Source organism: Oncorhynchus nerka, linkage group LG4, assembly GCF_034236695.1.
Source record: "Oncorhynchus nerka isolate Pitt River linkage group LG4, Oner_Uvic_2.0, whole genome shotgun sequence".
NCBI classification, from domain to species: Eukaryota; Metazoa; Chordata; class Actinopteri; order Salmoniformes; family Salmonidae; genus Oncorhynchus; species Oncorhynchus nerka.
In genome coordinates, this window is record NC_088399.1 from 59,292,141 (window position 1) to 59,312,714 (window position 20,574).

Genomic DNA, 20,574 nt, shown 5'->3' on the forward strand with positions numbered 1-20,574 from the left:
TTAATTTTTTATTTAACTAGGCAAGTCAGTTAAAGAACATTTTATTTTTATTTTCCATCAACTCATCTTCAAAACACTCTCCTGCAACCCGCCTCACCAATTTATATTTATAAAAAAGTATTATTTACCTCAAATCTGTAATCCTCCAAGAAGCTAGCCAGAAACTAGCCCAAGCCCAAAAGCTAGTTCAGAAGCTAGTTAGCTTCTTTACTGGCAAATCGTTAGTATTCAGCTAACCACGGCTTGTGGTCATCAGCTATCCTTTAGCTCGAAAATCTATCGCCAGTTTTGTACGGCGCAGCGCGGCTCGGAACATACCGGACCAATTTTTCTCTCCATGTCCCTGGATTTCAACTGCTCTCTGGACATTCATACCCGGATCTCACAGCTAGCTAGCTGCTATCCGTGTAACTATCGGCTTTCGTCGATTCCGGAGCAAACATCAATTATTCCGGAGCTAGCCAGCTCCGTCAATCACTCCTGAGTTCCATCAATCACTCCTGGGCTACAGTCACCTATCCGGACCCGTTTTACTGCCTACGCGGAGCCCCACCGGGCCTTCACAAATGGACTGCCGACGTTATCTACCCGAAGGAGATCTGGCTGGCTCCTTCGTCACGACGTTACCTGAACGCCCATCTGCGGCCTGCTAACCGTTAGCTGTCTTACCGGCTGCTATCTGAATAGACAATCGGACAATTTTTTTTTTTTTTATTATTATTTTTTTTCTTCTTGGGCCTCTATAACTATATCTATTGTTTTTGTTGTTGTGTGATTTGGATTAATCCCCTCTACCACACGGAACCCCACTAATCTACTGACGGAACGCAAGAGGTGGCTAACAACAGACCTCCATCTTATGCTAGCTTGCTACCGATGGCCTGGCTAGCTGTCTAAATCGCCGTGACACCCAACCAACCTCTCCACTCACTGGACCCTTTTGATCACTCGACTAAGCATGCCTCTCCTTAATGTCAATATGTCTTGTCCATTGCTGTTCTGGTTAGTGTTTATTGGCTTATTTCACTGTAGAGCCTCTAGTCCTGCTCACTATACCTTATCCAACCTATTAGTTCCACCACCCACACATGCAATGACATCTCCTGGTTTCAATGATGTTTCTAGAGACAATATCTCTCTCTTCATCACTCAATACCTAGGTTTACCTCCACTGTATTCACATCCTACCATACCTTTGTCTGTACATTATACCTTGATGCTATTTTATCACCCCCAGAAATCTCCTTTTACTCTCTGTTCCAGACGTTCTAGACGACCAATTCTTATTGCTTTTAGCCGCACCCTTATTCTACTCCTCCTATGTTCCTCTGGCGATGTAGAGGTGAATCCAGGCCCTGCAGTGCCTAGCTCCACTCCTATTCCCCAGGCGCTCTCTTTTGACGACTTCTGTAACCGTAATAGCCTTGGTTTCATGCATGTTAACATTAGAAGCCTCCTCCCTAAGTTTGTTCTATTCACTGCTTTAGCACACTCTGCCAACCCGGATGTTCTAGCTGTGTCTGAATCCTGGCTTAGGAAGACCACCAAAAATTCTGAAATTTTAATTCCAAACTACAACATTTTCAGACAAGATAGAACTGCCGAAGGGGGCGGTGTTGCAATCTACTGCAAAGATAGCCTGCAGAGTTCTGTCCTACTATCCAGGTCTGTACCCAAACAATTTGAACTTCTACTTTTAAAAATCCACCTCTCTAAAAACAAGTCTCTCACCGTTGCCGCCTGCAATAGACCACCCTCTGCCCCCAGCTGTGCTCTGGACACCATATGTGAACTGATTGCCCCACATCTATCTTCAGAGCTCGTGCTGCTAGGCGACCTAAACTGGAACATGCTTAATACCCCAGCCATCCTACAATCTAAACTTGATGCCCTCAATCTCACACAAATTATCAATGAACCTACCAGGTACCTCCCCAAAGCCTTAAACACGGGCACCCTCATAGATATCATCCTAACCAACTTCCCCTCTAAATACACCTCTGCTGTCTTCAACCAAGATCTCAGCGATCACTGCCTCATTGCCTGCATACGTAATGGGTCAGCGGTCAAACGACCTCCACTCATCACTGTAAAACGCTCCCTGAAACACTTCAGCGAGCAGGCCTTTCTAATCGACCTGGCCGGGGTATCCTGGAAGGATATTGATCTCATCCCGTCAGTAGAGGATGCCTGGATATTTTTTTAAATGCCTTCCTAACCATCTTAAATAAACATGCCCCATTCAAGAAATTTAGAACCAGGAACAGATATAGCCCTTGGTTCTCCCCAGACCTGACTGCCCTTAACCAACACAAAAACATTCTATGGCGTTCTGCATTAGCATCGAACAGCCCCCCGTGATATGCAGCTGTTCAGGGAAGCTAGAAACCATTATACACAGGCAGTTAGAAAAGCCAAGGCTAGCTTTTTCAAGCAGAAATTTGCTTCCTGCAACACTAACTCAAAAAAGTTCTGGGACACTATAAAGTCCATGGAGAATAAGAACACCTCCTCCCAGCTGCCCACTGCACTGAAGATAGGAAATACTGTCACCACTGATAAATCCACCATAATTGAGAATTTCAATAAGCATTTTTCTACGGCTGGCCATGTTTTCCACCTGGCTACTCCTACCCCGGTCAACAGCACTGCACCCCCAACAGCATCTCGCCCAAGCCTTCCCTATTCCTCCTTCTCCCAAATCCATTCAGCTGATGTTCTGAAAGAGCTGCAAAATCTGGACCCCTACAAATCAGCCGGGCTAGACAATCTGGACCCTTTCTTTCTAAAATGATCTGCCGAAATTGTTGCCACCCCTATTACTAGCCTGTTCAACCTCTCTTTCGTGTCGTCTGAGATTCCCAAAGATTGGAAAGCAGCTGCGGTCATCCCCCTCTTCAAAGGGGGGACACTCTTGACCCAAACTGCTACAGACCTATATCTATCCTACCATGCCTTTCTAAGGTCTTCGAAAGCCAAGTCAACAAACAGATTACTGACCATTTCGAATCTCACCATACCTTCTCTGCTATGCAATCTGGTTTCAGAGCTGGTCATGGGTGCACCTCAGCCACGCTCAAGGTCCTAAACGATATCTTAACCGCCATCGATAAGAAACATTACTGTGCAGCCGTATCCATTGATCTGGCCAAGGCTTTCGACTCTGTCAATCACCACATCCTCATCGGCAGACTCGACAGCCTTGGTTTCTCAAATGATTGCCTCGCCTGGTTCACCAACTACTTCTCTGATAGAGTTCAGTGTGTCAAATCGGAGGGTCTGCTGTCCGGACCTCTGGCAGTCTCTATGGGGGTGCCACAGGGTTCAATTCTTGGACCGACTCTCTTCTCTGTATACATCAATGAGGTCGCTCTTGCTGCTGGTGAGTCTCTGATCCACCTCTACGCAGACGACACCATTCTGTATACTTCCGGCCCTTCTTTGGACACTGTGTTAACAACCCTCCAGGCAAGCTTCAATGCCATACAACTCTCCTTCCGTGGCCTCCAATTGCTCTTAAATACAAGTCAAACTAAATGCATGCTCTTCAACCGATCGCTACCTGCACCTACCCGCCTGTCCAACATCACTACTCTGGACGGCTCTGACTTAGAATACGTGGACAACTACAAATACTTAGGTGTCTGGTTAGACTGTAAACTCTCCTTCCAGACCCATATCAAACATCTCCAATCCAAAGTTAAATCTAGAATTGGCTTCCTATTTCGCAACAAAGCATCCTTCACTCATGCTGCCAAACATACCCTTGTAAAACTGACCATCCTACCAATCCTCGACTTTGGCGATGTCATTTACAAAATAGCCTCTAATACCCTACTCAACAAATTGGATGCAGTCTATCACAGTGCAATCCGTTTTGTCACCAAAGCCCCATATACTACCCACCATTGCGACCTGTACGCTCTCGTTGGCTGGCCCTCGCTTCATACTCGTCGCCAAACCCACTGGCTCCATGTCATCTACAAGACCCTGCTAGGTAAAGTCCCCCCTTATCTCAGCTCGCTGGTCACCATAGCATCTCCCACCTGTAGCACACGCTCCAGCAGGTATATCTCTCTAGTCACCCCCAAAACCAATTCTTTCTTTGGCCGCCTCTCCTTCCAGTTCTCTGCTGCCAATGACTGGAACGAACTACAAAATTCTCTGAAACTGGAAACACTTATCTCCCTCACTAGCTTTAAGCACCAACTGTCAGAGCAGCTCACAGATTACTGCACCTGTACATAGCCCACCTATAATTTATCCCTAACAACTACCTCTTTCCCAACTGTATTTAATTAATTAATTTATTTTGCTCCTTTGCACCCCATTATTTTTATTTCTACTTTGCACATTCTTCCATTGCAAAACTACCATTCCAGTGTTTTACTTGCTATATTGTATTTACTTTGCCACCATGGCCTTTTTTGCCTTTACCTCCCTTCTCACCTAATTTGCTCACATTGTATATAGACTTGTTTATACTGTATTATTGACTGTATGTTTGTTTTACTCCATGTGTAACTCTGTGTCGTTGTATGTGTCGAACTGCTTTGCTTTATCTTGGCCAGGTCGCAATTGTAAATGAGAACTTGTTCTCAACTTGCCTACCTGGTTAAATAAAGGTGAAATAAAATACATTTTAAAAAATGTCAAAAATAGTAAAAAAATAAAAACCTTGAATGAGTAGGTGTCGACTTTTGACTGGTACTGTGTGTGTGGTATGTATGTGTATACATACATACATACATACATACATACATACATACATACATACATACATACATACATACATACATACATGCACACACACACACTCGTGTATATATCGGAGATTGGAAATTATGCGGACAATTACATTGATGGAAACAATCTATCTGCAATATTATAGCTGATCTGCCTCATTAATTTGTCCTATAACTATAACCTGTAACTACAGAGGTTTGTAAATTCAATTTTTTTTCAAATAGACTTTCATTGATCATGGTTTTCAGTGACTCCTCAAAGCATTTGGACTGTCTTTTGGAAATCGATTTAACTGGAGGGTTTTCCTAGTTGTTTTTTTACTCTGAATAGACAAAATTAGTAGTTTTACCTTTTTTTCTTTACCACAGAAAGTTAAGGAAATTGTGGATCAAGAGCTGTGTCCGTTCTTCTACACTCCTACTATCTCTGGTGAGTGACCCTTGCTTTTTTTATATTCACTTTCATAATTACATACAGTGCATTCGAAAGTTTTCAGTCCCATTGACTTTTTCCACATTTTGTTATGTTACAGCCTTATTCTAAAATGGATTAAATAAAATAAACATCCTCATCAATCTACACACAATAACCCATGTTGACAAAGCAAAAACAGGTTTTTAGAAATGTTTGCAATTGTATTAAAAATATAAAACAGATACCTTATTGACGTAAGTATTCAGACCCTTTGCTATGACACTCGAAATTGAGCTCAGGTGCATCCTGTTCCCAATGATCATCCTTGATGTTTCTACAACTTGATTAGAGTACACCTGTGGTAAATTCAATTGATAGGACATGATTTGGAAAGGCACACACCTGTCTATATAAGGTCCCACAGTTGACTGTGCATGTCAGAGCATATATCAAGCCATAAGGTCAAAGGAATTGTCCATAGAGCTCCGAGACAGGATTGTGTCAAGGCAAAGATTTGGGGAAGGGTACCAAAACATTTCTGCAGCATTGTAGGTCCCCAAGGACACAGTGGCCTCCATCATTCTTAAATGGAAGAAGTTTGAAACCAGCAAGACTCTTCCTAGAGCTTGCTGCCCAGCCAAACTGAGCAGTTGGGGGAGGAGGGCCTTGGTAGTGTTGGGGAATAATCAGAATTGGTTGGTAACATAGGTAAGATGTTTTATATTCATCATATGTTTGTAAGTTACTTCTCATCAGAATGTTATTTTTGTATAATACTGTGGCGGGGTTGCAGTATCTGTTCTATGTCAAGACTAAGTTGCTTGGGCCGGAGAGAGGGGAGAGGTCAAGCGTGTATCTCTTGGCTCCACAATGTCTGTGTGCCAGTCAGTGTGTCTGTGATCTTGTCAAGATAGGATGGATTTGATATATGGCTGTTGACATGGAGGATTTGTTTATGGTTCTGAGTTTGAGAAAATAACATAGTTTAGGAGACAAAGCTGAACGATAAATTATGCCTATGCTGTCTGGATATGTGTGTCTCTGCTATGAAAGGATCTCAGTTGCAATGTGTAAGGGACTCCCAGAGAATTCATTGATAGACACTGAATTGATCTGAGAGTCACAGGGTTGTGATAGAGCTCATATCACAAAGTCCATCTTTAATTATAACTAACTCTGACTTGTGTGTGGTTTGCTCTCATGATTTGGTAAATCTCCTCTGTGGAGATGGAAGAACCTTCCAGAAGGACAACCATCTCTGCAGCCCTCCACCAATAAGGCCTTTATGGTAGAGTGGCCAGATGGAATCCACTAGTCAGTAAAAGGCACATGACACCCCGCTTGGAATTTGACAAAGCCACCTAAAGGAAACAAGATTCTCTGGTCTGACGAAACCAAGATTGAACTCTTTGGCCTGAATGCCAAGCATCACATGTGGAGGAAACCTGGAACCATCCCTATGGTGAAGCATGGTGGGGGCAGCATCATGCTGTGGGGATGGTTTTCAGCGTCAGGGACTGGGAGACTAGTCAGGATCGAGGGAAAGATGAACGGAGCAAAGTACAGAGAGATCCTTGATGAAAACCTGCTCCAGAGTACTCAGGCCTAAGCCTGTGGCGAAGGTTCACCTTCCAACAGGACAACAACCCTAAGCACACACCCAAGACCACGCAGGAGTGGCATCGGGACAAGTCTCTGAATGTCCTTGAGTGGCCAGCTAGAGCCCGGACTTAAACCCTGATCACATCTCTGGAGTAGAGGTTGACCGATTTAATTGGAATGGCTGATTAATTAGGGCCGATTTCAAGTTTTCATAACACTCGGAAATCGGTATTTTTGGGCGCCGATTTGCCGTATTATTATTTATTATTATTATTATTATTATTATTATTATTATATATATATATATCATCTTTATTTAACTAGGCAAGTCAGTTAAGAACACATTCTTATTTTCAATGACGGCCTAGGAACGGTGGGTTAACTGCCTCGTTCAGGGGCAGAAAGACAGATTTTTCATCTTGTCAGCTCGAGGGATCCAAACTTGCAACCTTACAGTTAACTAGTCGACCTGCCTCTCTCTCGTTGCACTCCACAAGGAGACTGCCTGTTACGCAAATGCAGTAAGCCAAGGTAAGTTGCTAGCTAGCATTAAACTTATCTTATGAAAAACAATTAATCATAATCACTAGTTAACTACACATGGTTGATATTACTACATATTATCTAGCGTGTCCTGTGTTGCATATAATCTGACTGAGCATACAAGTATCTTGACTGAGAGGTGGTAGGCAAAAGCAGGCGCGTAAACATGAATTCAAACACCACTTTCGTGCGTTTTGCCAGCAGCTCTTCGTTGTGCGTCAAGCATTGCGCTGTATATGACTTCAAGCCTATCAACTCCCGAGATGAGACTGGTGTGACCGAAGTGAAATGGCTGGCTAGTTAGCGCGCACTAATAGCTTTTCAAACTTCACTCGCTCTGAGCCTTGGGGTGGTTGTTTCCCTTGCTCTGCATGGGTAACGCTGCTTTGATGTGGTGGCTGTTGTTGTTGTGTTGCTGGTTCGAGCCCAGGGAGGAGCGAGGAGAGGGACGGAAGCTATACTGTTACACTGGCAATACTAAAGAGCCTATAAGAACATCCAATAGTCAAAGGTTAATGAAATACAAATGGTATAGAGGGAAATAGTCCTATAATAACTACAACCTAAAATGTCTTACCTGGGAATATTGAAGACTCATGTTAAAAGGAACCACCAGCTTTCATATGTTCTCATGTTCTGAGAAAGGAACTGAAACGTTAGCTTTCTTACATAGCACATATTGCACTTTTACGTTCTTCTCCAACACTTTTTGCATGATTTAAACCAAATTGAACATGTTTCATTATCTACTTGAGGCTAAATTGATTTTATTGATGTATTATATTAAGTTAAAATAAGTGTTCAGTATTGTTGTAATTGTCATTATTACAAATGCATATCTTTTTTTAAATCGGCCTATTTAATCGATATCGGCTTTTTTGGTCCTCCAATAATCTGTATCTGCGTTGAAAAGTCATAATCGGTCGACCTCTACTCTGGAGAGACGTGAAAATAGCTGTGCACCGACGCGCCTCATTCGACCAGACAGAGCTTGAGAGGATCTGCAGAGAAGAATGGGAGAAACTCCCCAAATTCAGGTGTGCCAAGCGTGTAGCATCATACCCAAGAAGACTCGAGGCTGTAATCGCTGCCAAAGGCACTTTAACAAAGTACTGAGTAAAGCGTTTGGATACTTATGTAAATGTGATATTTCAGTTTTAGATTATTTTATGAATTTGCTAACATTTCTAAAAACCTGTTTGTTTTTTCATTATGGGGTATTGTGTGTAGATTGAAGTGGGGGGGGGGGGACTATTTAATCCATTTTAAAATAAGGCTGTAACAGAATGTGGAAAAAGTCAACGTGTCTGAATATTTTCAGAATGCACTGTATCGAGAAGTCGTTAAATATAAACATTTCAAATGAATTATGTTTTCTTTTTATGTTTTCCTTTAGTGCTGGGAAGATGCCTACCTGATGTTACCGCTCTGAAAAATATTCCTAATGACTTTGCCAATACGTGGGGCTTGCCATCAAGCATCAATGATACAGTCAATGGCATCAGGAACGCAAAAGGGTAGGGGGTGTTTCTGTGTGTGTCAAAAGTTTAGATACACCTACTCCATTCAAGATTGTTTTTTTTATTTTTTAAACATCACAGCACAGTCAAAATATATGGCAAATATAAATCAGGGTTCGGGGAAAATATTAAAGGGCAATATATTTTATTTATATTTACAGGACAAAGCTACTATCAATGGTTTTATTTTTATTATTTTCTACATTGTAGAATAGTAGTAAAGACATTAAAACTATGAAATAACACATATAGAATCATGTAGTAACCAAAAAGGTGTTAAACAAATCAAATATATTTAACATTTGAGATTCTTCAAAGTAGCCACCCTTTGCCTTGATGACAGCATTGCACACTCTTGGCATTATCTCAACCAGCTTCATGAGGAATGCTTTTCCAACAGTCTTGAAAGAGATCCCACATATGCTGAGCACTTGTTGGCTGCTTTCCCTTCACTCTGCGGTCCAACTCATCCAAAATCATCTCAGTTGGGTTGAGGTCAGGTGATTGTGAAGGCCAGGTCATCTGATGCAGCACTCCATCACATCACTTTCCTTGGTCAAATAGTCCTTACACAGCTTGGTGGTGTGTTGGGTTATTGTCTTGTTGAAAAACAAATGCTAGTCCCACGAAGTGCAAACCAGATGGGATGGTGTATCGCTGCAGAATGCTGTGGTAGCCATGCTGGTTGTGTGCCTTAAATTCTAAGTTAATCAGACAGTGTCACCAGCAAAGCATCATCACCTCCATGCTTCACGGTGGGAACCACACATGCGGCGATCATCTGGTCACCTACTCTGTGTCTCACAAAGATACGGCAGTTGGAACCAAACATCTCCAACTTGGACTCCAGACTAAGGACAGATTTCCACCAGTCTAGTGTCCATTGCTCGTGTTTCTTGTCCCAAGCAAGTCTCTTCTTATTATTGGTGTCCTTTAGTAGTGGTTTCTTTGCAGCAATTCAACCATGAAGGCCTCTCACAGTCTTTGAACAGTTGATGTTGAGATGTATCTGTTACTTGAACTCTGAATTTATTTGGGCTGCAATCTGAGGTGCAGTTTACTCAAATGCACTTATCCTCTGCAGCAGAGGTAACTCTGGGTCTTCCTTTCCAGTGGCGGTCCTCGTGAGAGCCAGTTTCATCATAGCGCTTGATTGTTTTTCAATCTTAAATCAAAGTTTATTTGTCACGTGCGCCGAATACAACCGGTGTAGACCTTACAGTGAAATGCTTACTTACAGGCTCTAACCAATAGTGCGGAGAAAAAAAAGTGTGTGTGTAGGTAAGTAAAGAAATCAAACAACAGTAAAAAGGAATTTGAAAATAAGAGTAGCAAGGCTATATACAGACACTGGTTAGTCAGGCTTATTGAGGTAGTATGTACATGTGGGTATGGTTAAAGTGACTATGCATATTTGATGAACAGAGAGTAGCAGTAACGTAAAAAGAGGGGTTGGCGGGTGGTGGGACACAATGCCGATAGCCCGGTTAGCCAATGTGCGGGAGAACTACTGGTTGGTCGGGCCAATTGAGGTAGTATGTACATGAATGTATAGTTAAAGTGACTGCATATACGATAAACAGAGTGGCAGCAGCGTAAGAGAGGGGTTGGGGTGGCACACAATGCAAATAGTCCGGGTAACCATTTGGTTACCTGTTCAGGAGTCTTATGGCTTGCGGGTAAAAACTGTTGAGAAGCCTTTTGTCCTAGACTTGGCACTCCGGTACTGCTTGCCATGCGGTAGTAGAGAGAACAGTCTATGGCCGGGGTCTATGACAATTTTCATGGCCTTCCTCTGACACCGCCTGGTGTAGAGGTCCTGGATGGCAGGCAGCTTAGCCCCAGTGATGTACTGGGCCGTACGCACTGCCCTCTGAAGTGCCTTGCTGTCGGAGTCCGAGCAATTGCCGTACCAGGCAGTGATGCCAAATCTTTTTAGTTTCCTGAGGGGGAATAGGCTTTGTCATGCCCTCTTCACGACTGTCTTGGTGTGTTTGGACCAATCTAGTTTGTTGTGGATGTGGACACCAAGGAATTTGAAGCTCTCAACCTGCTCCACTACAGCCCAGTCGATGAGAATGGGGACGTGCTCGGTGCGCCTTTTCCTGTAGTCCGCAATCATCTCCTTAGTCTTGGTTACGTTGAGGGATAGGTTGTTATTCTGGCACCACCCGGCCAGGTCTCTGACCACCTCCCTATAGGCTGTCTTGTTGTCGGTGATCAGGCCTACCACTGTTGTCGTCAGCAAACTTAATGATGGTGTTGGAGTCATGCCTGAACATGCAGTCGTGGGTGAACAGGGAGTATAGGAGGGGACTGCGCACGCACCCCTGGGGAGCTCCAGTGTTGAGGATCAGCGTGGCAGATGTGTTGCTACCTACCCTCACCACCTGGGGGTGGCCCGTCAGGAAGTCCAGGATCCAGTTGTAGGTGTTTAGTCCCAGGTTCCTTAGCTTAGTGATGAGCTTTGAGGGTACTATGGTGTTGAACGCTGAGCTGTAGTCAATGAATAGCATTCTCACATAGGTGTTCCTTTTGTCCAGGTGGGAAAGGGCAGTGTGGAGTGCAATAGAGATTGCATCATCTGTGGATCTATTTGGGCGGTATGCAAATTGGAGTGGGTCTAGGGTTTCTGGGATAATGGTGTTGATGTGAGCCATTACCAGCCTTTCAAAGCACTTCATGACTACGGATGTGAGTGCCACGGGTCTGTAGTCATTTAGGCAGGTTGCCTTTGTGTTCTTGGGCACAGGAACTATGGTGGTCTGCTTGAAGCATGTTGGTATTAGACTCAATCAGGGACATGTTGAACATGTCAGTGAAGACCCCTGCCAGTTGGTCAGCACATGCCCGGAGCACACATTCTGGTAATCCATCTGGCTCCGTAGCCTTGTGAATGTTGACCTGTTTCAAGGTCTTACTCACGTCGGCTACAGAGAGCGTGATCACACAGTCATCCGGGGAACAGCTGATGCTCTCATGCATGCATCAGTGTTGCTTGCCTCGAAGTGAGCATAGAAGTGATTTAGCTTGTCTGGTAGGCTCGTGTCACTGGGCAGCTCTCGGCTGTGCTTCCCTTTGTAGTCTGTAATAGTTTGCAAGCCCTGCCACATCCGACGAGCGTCGGAGCCGGTGTAGTATGACTCAATCTTAGACCTGTATTGACGCTTTGCCTGTTTGATGGTTCGTCGCAGTGTGTAGCGGGATTTCTTGTAAGCTTCCGGGTTAGAGTCCCGCACCTTGAAAGCGGCAGCTCTACTCTTTAGCTCAGTGCGAATGTTGCCTGTAATCGATGGCTTCTGGTTGGGGTATGTACGTACAGTCACTGTGGGGACGACGTCCTCAATGCACTTATTGATAAAGCCAGTGACTGATGTGGTGTATTCCTCAATGTCATCGGAAGAATCACAGAACATGTTCCAGTCTGTGATAGCAAAACAGTCCTGTAGTTTAGCATCTGCTTCATCTGACCATTTTTTTTTATAGACCGAGTCACTGGTGCTTCCTGCTTTAATTTGGGCTTGTAAGCAGGAATCAGGAGGATAGAGTTGTGGTCGGATTTACCAAATGGAGGGCGACGGAGAGCTCTGTACGCATCTCTGTGTGTGGAGTACAGGTGATCTAGAATTTTTTTCTCTCTGGTTGCACATTTAACATGTTGATAGAGATTTGGTAGAACTGATTTAAGTTTCCCTGCATTAGTCTCTGGCCACTAGACCTTAAGGAGCGCCGCCTCTGGGTGAGTGGTTTCCTGTTTGCTTATTTCCATATCCATCTGGCTGAGTGTGGTCTTAGTGCCGGCATCTGTCTGTGGTGGTAAATAAAACAGCCACGAAAAGTATAGCTGAGAACTCTCTAGGCAAGTAGTGTGGCCTGCAATTTATCATAATATACTCTACTTCAGGTGAGCAAAATCTAGATACTTAGATTTCGTGGACCAGCTGTTGTGACTGCACTTGAAGAAATGTTCAAAGTTCTTGAAATTTTCCAGATTGACTGACCTTCAATGTCTTAAGGTAACGGTGGACCATCATTTCTCTTTGCTTATTTGAGCTGTTCTTGCCATAATTTGGACTTGGTCTTCTACCAAATATGGCTATCTTCTGTATACCACCCCTACCTTGTCACAACACAACTGATTGACTCAAATGCATTAAGAAGGAAAGAAATTCCACAAATTAACTTTTAACTGTTAATTGAAATGCATTCCAGGTGACTACCTCGTGAGGCTGGTTGAGAGAATGCCAAGAGTGTGCAAAGCTGTCAAGGCAAAGGGTGGCTACTTTGAAGAATCTCAAATGTTAAATATATTTTGATTTTTTTGGTTACTACTTGATACAATGTGTTATTTCATAGTTTTGATGTCTGTAGTATTATTCTACAATGTAGAAAATAGTCTAAATAAAGAAAAACCCTTGAGTAGGTGTCAAACTTTTGACTGGTACTGTATATACAGTGCCTTCAGAAAGTCTTCAGACCATTTTACTTTTTCCACATATTGTTATGTTACAGGCGTAATCGAAAATGGATTAAAAAACAACATTCTCAGCAACCTACACACAATACCCCATAATGGCAAAGCGAAAAGTTTATGTTTTCCAAATTTATTTAAAAAAATACAGAACACATACCTTATTTACTGCACTTGAAGAAACTTAGCTCAGGTGCATCCTATTTCCATTGATCATGTTTCTATAACTTGATTGGAGTCCACCTGTGGTAAATTAAATTAATTGAACACGATTTGGAAAGGCACACAACTGTCAATATAAGTTTCCACAGTTGACTGTGCATGTCAGAGCAAAAACCAAGCCATGACGTTGAAGGAATTTTCTGAAGGAATTTTCTGTAGAACTCCGAGACAGGATTGTGTCGAGGCAAAGATCTGGGGATGGGTACTAAAAAATGTCTGCAGCATTGAAGGTCCTCAATAACACAGTTGCCTCGATCATTCTTAAGTATGAGAAGTTAGGAACCACAAAGACTCTTCCTAAGGCTGGTCGCCCTGGCAAACTGAGCAATCGGGGGAGAAGGGCCTTGGTCAGGGAGGTGACCAGAGCCCGATGGTCACTCTGAAAGAGCTCCAGAGTTCCTCTGTGGAGATGGGAGAACCTTCCAGAATTACAACCATCTCTGCAACACCCTACCAATCAGGCCTTTATGGTAGAGTGGCCAGACGGAATCCACTCCTCAGTAAAAGGCACATGACTGCCCGCTTGGAGTTTTCCAAAAGGCACCTAAAGACTCTCAGACCATGAGAAACAAGATTCTCTTGTCTGATGTAACCAAGATTGAACTTTTTAGCCTGAATGCCAAGCGTCACATCTAGAGGAAACCTGGCACCATCCCTACGGTGAAGCATGGTGGTGGCAACCTCATGCTGTGGGGATGTTTTTCAGTGGCAGGGAGACTAGTCAGGATTGAGGTAAAGATGAACGGAGCAAAGTACAGAGATATCCTTGATGAAAACCTGCTCCAGAGCGCTCACGACCTCAGACTGGGGCGAAGGTTCAGCTTCCAACATAACAACAACCCAAAGCACACAGCCAAGACAATGCAGGAGTGGCTTCGGGACAAGTACACAACAAAGTACTGAGTAAAGGGTCTGAATACTTATGTAAATGTGATATTTCAGTTTTTGTAGATATAAATGAGTAAACAATTCTAAACCTGTTTGTGTTTTGTAATTACGGGTATGTCCAGACCTGAGTGGTCATTTTTTAAATGTAATAAACTAGGAATAAGACAACTAGATGACTAGGCTTAGACTTTTATGTTCATCCTTTGACACATAAACAGGTGTAATAGTTAGTATTTTATACACAAACAACCCAAGGAACTGTCAGTGAGCTGTTGTACAACCTCTCAAATTATCCCTCAATGTGCTGTAGTAATCAATACACTTACTGCTACTGAATACCAGCAGTCAAAGAAAGCTTCTAATGTTACCCTCTCTTTCTATTGAGCTCTGTAAATGCCACCAATTCAGGAATGTACTATTACAAAACAAACTTCACATTTCTTTCTTTGTTCCTTGTATCTCCTTCTCTATTTCTAAATCGTCTCTGCTTTTATCTTAATTTATCCTGTAGGACTCTTTGCTGTTTTGTTTCAAAGACATTGTCAGTAATTACTAGCATTAACATGTCTTTTCCCTGTGTGTCTTGTAGTGACATAGTAAACGGCTTCAATGCCAAGGAGATTGGAGTGAGAATCTTTGAGGACTTTGCGTCGTCATGGCAGTGGATCATAGCGTGAGTTCATTTTCACCTCTCATCAGACCACCCCCTACTGCCAGTTACTTGTCAATGCACAATTTCCAGTGTGCTGTGGTATTAGATCAGGAGAAACCAGAGAAGTTTGCATGGTCGCGCTATATTTCATGTTACACTTAATTTATTTAACTTATTAAATATGAGAGAGCTTCTTTCTGCAGCAAACATTGATAAGAAATGCTTATTGGGGCTGGGACGATACCAGTATTACTTCAAGGAAACAAAACACGAAGCGGATTTCACTTTAGGAAACTGCCCTAATGTTGGAAACAAACATGTCATCTAGTCAGATTTTATATATTTTTCAAGCTACAGCAAACAATATTTTACATACAGCCGGTTTTTAAAGGACCGACGAGCTTGGGCTGCTTCGTGTTTTCATTTTTGCCAAGAAAATAATATTGCGATACTGGTATCGTCACAGCCCTAATGCTTAAGTGCTTATAAAACTGGACAAACCTGTAGGTGTCAAAGTATGTGTTTCACCTGTATCAGACCCATATCTTTATATACATGGCTTTGACATGTATATCCGGTGGCTTGATACATATTTACAAATCATATTTACAAGTCAATTATGTAATAATCCTTCATCTGTGACACCGGCCTTATATTTTAATAATGACCAGAAATGTCTCTTTCAAATTTTTGTTCTCCTCCACCTCCTTTTAACTTTATTCTCTCTCCGCTCTTCCAATCCACTCTCTTGCCCTGCTGTGTTCCTCTCTCCTCTCCTCCGTCAGTGCACTGGTCATAGCCATGGTGGTCAGTTTTCTGTTCCTCCTTCTGTTGCGGTTTATTGCCCCTGTTATGGTCTGGGTCCTTATATTTGGAGTGTTGGCAGTAGGTGCCTATGGTAAGTCCATTGATAATAACAGGTGTGGTAATAATATGTCTACTAGCATGTATGTCGTGTACTCTCTCTAGTAGGTCTAAACACACATGACCAAAAGTATGTGGACACCTGCTCTTTGAAAATCTCATTCCAAAATCATGGGCATTAATGTGGAGTTGGTCCCCCCCCTTTGCTGCCAAAACAGCCTCCCCTCTTCTGGGAAGGCTTTCCACTAGAAGTTGGAACATTAATGCAGGGACTTACTTCCATTCAGCCACAACAGCATTAGTGAGGTCGGGCACTGATGTTGGGCAATTAGGCCTGGCTCGCAGTCGGTGTTCCGATTCATCCCAAAGGTGTTCGATAGGGTTGAGGTCATGGCTCTGTGCAGGCCAGTCAAGTTCTTCCACACCGATCTCGACAAACCATTTCTGTATGGACCTTGCTTTGTGCACGGGGGCATTGTCATGCTGAAATAGGAAAAGATGTTCCCCAAACTGTTGCCACAAAGTTGGAAGAACAGAATGTCATTGAATGCTCTAGCGTTAAGATTTCCCTTCACTGGAACTAAGGGGCCTAGCCGGAACCATGAATAACAGACCCAGACTATTATTCCTTCTCCACTAAACTTTACAGTTGGCACTATGTATTGGGGCAGGTAGCGTTCTCCAGGCATCTGCCAAACCCAGATTCGCCCGTCGGGCTGCCAGATGGTATAGTGTGATCTATCACTCCAGAGTCCAATGGCGGCGAGCTTTACACCACTCCAGCCTACGCTTGGCATTGCACATGGTGATCTTAGGCTTGTGTGCGGCTACTCGGCTGTGGAAACCCATTTCATAAATCTCCCGACAAACAGTTATTGTGCTGATGTTGCTTCCAGAGGCTGTTTGGAACTCGGTAGTGAGTGTTACAACCGAGGACAGACTATTTTTGCATGCTATGCACTTCAGCACGCGGCGGTCTCGTTCTGTGAGCTTGTGTGGACTACCACTTCACGTCTGAGCCGTCGTTGGTCCTCGAAAGGCCATTCTATTGCCAATGTTTGTCTATGGAGACTGCATGGTTGTGTGCTCAATTTTATACACCTGCCAGCAATGAATGGGGCTGAAAAACTGAATCCACTAATATGAAGTTGTGTCATCATACTTTTGTGTATATATAGTGTATGTAGTTCACATTGGTTTAAGAACATGGACTTTTCAGGGTGGTTAAAGCATTTTTTTTTCTCCCTCGCACTCTGCCTGACTATCTGTAGGCATATATCACTGCTGGTGGGAGTACGACAACTACAGAAAGTCGGCTGTCTCCATCACTGACATAGGCTTCACCACCGACTTCAAGGTCTACCTTCATGTCAAGGAGACCTGGCTGGCCTTCTGTGAGTCTGATATTACACATGCTCATTTTATGTCTCTGTTTTCTTCTGTACACAGACTGACAGACATTCTTTTCTGATGACAACTTTGTACCATTGTTGACCCATCTACTTCCACCCTACATCTTTCTCTCTCTCTTTATCGCTCAGTGATAATCCTGTCTGTAGTAGAAGGCATTCTTCTCCTGACCTTGATCTTTCTGCGGACCAGAATCCTCATCGCCATCGCTCTCATCCAGGAGTCCAGCAAGTGAGTCATGTTAGATATATGAGCCAGGATTACACATACTGGCCCATACTTACACACAACCATGTTTTGTGACAAATATTCTACCAATATTGCGATACAACCTAACTTTTCAGCACACGTCCTGTAACTGTCGTTCTCTATCACAGGGCTGTCAGTCACATGATGTCTACGCTGTTCTACCCTCTCATCACCTTTGTTCTCTTGGTGGTGTGTGTGACCTATTGGGGCATCACTGCTCTGTATCCTCTGTCATTTAAATATTTGTGGGTATTTACAGTGCCTATTATAGTTTTATGACAAAAGGTCTGTTTTGTATCTGTTTTCCGCATCTACAAAGACTCCACAGTATGGTTGACCCACTTAACAGAGGTTGTTTAGGTATCTGGCCACTTCAGGTATTCCAGTGTACAAAGTGGTGGCTCTCAACTCTACTCAGGATAACTGTGGTCAAATCAGCGGCAATGAGACCTGTGACCCACAGGTAAGTGTCCCTGATTAACTTTGACCCCATAGAGATACATGCAGAAAGCCCAACTCAGAAATACACAGAAAATGTGTCTACTTAGTTCAGCCGTCTACTTAAAAGGGAGAAGAAAAAAAAGGTTTGACCCCTTTCCATCTCTCTATTCATATCTCATCCTTTCATCTCTCCCCCTTATCTTTCCCTCAGACATTCTACAACTCTACAGACTACTCGTGGTGCCGATCGGTGCGCTGCATCTTCATCAAGTACAACAACGAGGGCCTGCTGCAGAGAAACCTGTTCAACCTGCAGATCTACAACGTGGTGGCCTTCCTGTGGTGCGTCAACTTTGTCATCGCCATGGGCCAGTGCAGTCTGTCCGGGGCCTTCGCCTCCTACTACTGGTCCTTAAACAAGCCCTCGGACATCCCCACCTTCCCGCTGTCCCAGGCCTTCATCCGCACAATACGGTAAGGGAGTAGACCAACGCTTCAACAGTAGGGGTGTGGTGGTGCCTTTCCTTGCCTGGCCACTAGTGTCCACAGACCATATACTGAGTGTACAAACATTATAAACACCTTCATAATATTGAGTTGCACCCCCTTTTGTCCTCAGAACAGCCTCACTTTGTCAGTGCATGGACTCTACAACCTGTCAGTGTTCCACAGGGATGCTGGCCCATGTTAACTCCAATGCTCCAAGTTGGCTGGATGTCCTTTTGGGTGGTGGACCATTTTTGATACACACGGGAAACTGTTGATCGTTGCAGTTCTTTTTATTTAACCTTTATTTAACTAGGCAAGTCAGTTAAGAACAAATTGTTATTTACAATGATGGCCTACTGGGGAACAATGGGTTAACTGCCTTGTTCAGGGGCAGAACAACAGATGTTTACCTTGTCAGCTCGGGGATTCGATCCAGCAACCTTTCGGTTACTGGCCCAACGCTCTAACCACTTTTTGACACACTCAAACCGGTGTGCCTGGCACCTACTACCATACCGCGTTCAAAGGCATTTAAATATTTTGTCTTCCACATTCACACTCTGAACGGCGGACGTACACAATCCATGTTTCAAGGCTTACAAATGCTTATTTAACCTGTCTCCTCCACTTCATCTACACTGATTTGAAGTGGATTTAACAAGTGACATCAATAATCCCTTATTATCAAAGCTTTTACCTGGATTCACCTGGTCAGTCTGTCATGGAAAGAACAGGTGTTCCTAATATTTTGTACACTCTATAATCTGAGCCAGAATCAAATGTTGTATTTTGCTTTCCATTTCCAATTAACTCAATCTCTCCCCCTATGTCTTTTTTCTTTCTTGTGTCTCTTAGATACCATGTTGGCTCCCTGGCATTTGGTGCTCTGATCCTCACCCTCATCCAGATAATCCGGATCATCCTGGAGTACCTGGACCACAAGACCAGAGGTAAGGCTGGAGGCCGCCTTGGACTTCCCTTAAACTGTTATTATTATCAATCTATTATGTATGTATGCATGTGTCTTTTCTCTCTAGCGGCTCAAAACCCCTGTTCTCGGTTCCTCATGTGCTGTCTGAAGTGTTGCTTCTGGTGTTTGGAGAAGTTCATAAAGTTCCTCAATAGAAACGCCTACATCATGGTCAGTCTCCACTACGTCACCATAACATCATCACTAATACCTGTTAACTCAAAGTCCCTGGCAGTCAATCTTGCTCCCTCAGTTCCCCAGTGTAGAATATTTCTGGTAGGCAATGTCTAATACACACTCCTCTTTTTTTCCCACAGATTGCCGTATATGGAAAAAACTTCTGTGTCTCCGCTAAAAACGCATTCATGCTTCTAATGAGGAACATTGTCAGGTACAGTATGTGCTCTAGTAATGGTTGGTATGCCTGTGGGAAGGTGTAGACATGTTTTTTTCCCTCTTACATAAGAACATTTTGCATGGATTTGATTGACTGCTGTGGAACCAAAGCTGAGTGGTGGGGACGTGTTTTCCTGACTGTGCATCTCCACTCAGGGTGGTGGTGCTAGATAAAGTGACGGACCTGCTGCTGTTCTTTGGGAAGATGCTAGTGGTGGGAGGAGTAGGTAAGAGGACAACATAATTATTGTGTTATCATTGGTGGTAGTTCTGAATGAATGGGAGCTCCTTTGGTGCATTTTACAGTCCAGAAGTGATTGAATAACCGGTCTAAATTAATCTAATATTTAACCAATCCTCTACTCTACTCTACTCTTCTCTTCTCAGGTGTCCTGGCCTTCTTTTTCTTCTCTGGCAGAATAAGACTACCAGGCAGCAATTTCCATACTGAAATGCTCAACTATTACTGGATGCCCATTATTGTAAGTGACAGTCATATATACAGGTAATTAAATGTGTGTTAGAGAAAGAAATTGACAGTGGTGTGTATGTCTTTGTGGTAACAGGTGGTTGTGGTGGGAGCATACCTCATTGCTCATGGATTCTTCAGTGTGTACAGCATGTGTGTGGACACACTTTTCCTCTGCTTCTGTGAGTAGAGCACCTCCAGCAACAAATATTACTGTATCAAATACTG

General features: G+C 43.4%; 1 protein-coding gene across 1 annotated transcript in view; it reads left to right on the plus strand.

The window, feature by feature from the left end:
• LOC115128286 (choline transporter-like protein 4) overlaps positions 1–20,574 on the plus strand; it is a 51,548-nt gene that overhangs the window by 28,364 nt on the left and 2,610 nt on the right. The window contains exons 7-21 of the mRNA XM_029657996.2: positions 5,115–5,175; positions 8,702–8,822; positions 14,996–15,079; positions 15,844–15,956; positions 17,194–17,316; positions 17,464–17,563; positions 17,710–17,802; positions 17,942–18,044; positions 18,234–18,496; positions 19,367–19,461; positions 19,549–19,652; positions 19,799–19,872; positions 20,034–20,104; positions 20,265–20,359; positions 20,444–20,528. Coding sequence (XP_029513856.2) covers positions 5,115–5,175; positions 8,702–8,822; positions 14,996–15,079; positions 15,844–15,956; positions 17,194–17,316; positions 17,464–17,563; positions 17,710–17,802; positions 17,942–18,044; positions 18,234–18,496; positions 19,367–19,461; positions 19,549–19,652; positions 19,799–19,872; positions 20,034–20,104; positions 20,265–20,359; positions 20,444–20,528 — 1,585 coding nt within the window. The remainder of the gene's footprint in view (positions 1–5,114; positions 5,176–8,701; positions 8,823–14,995; positions 15,080–15,843; positions 15,957–17,193; positions 17,317–17,463; positions 17,564–17,709; positions 17,803–17,941; positions 18,045–18,233; positions 18,497–19,366; positions 19,462–19,548; positions 19,653–19,798; positions 19,873–20,033; positions 20,105–20,264; positions 20,360–20,443; positions 20,529–20,574) is intronic.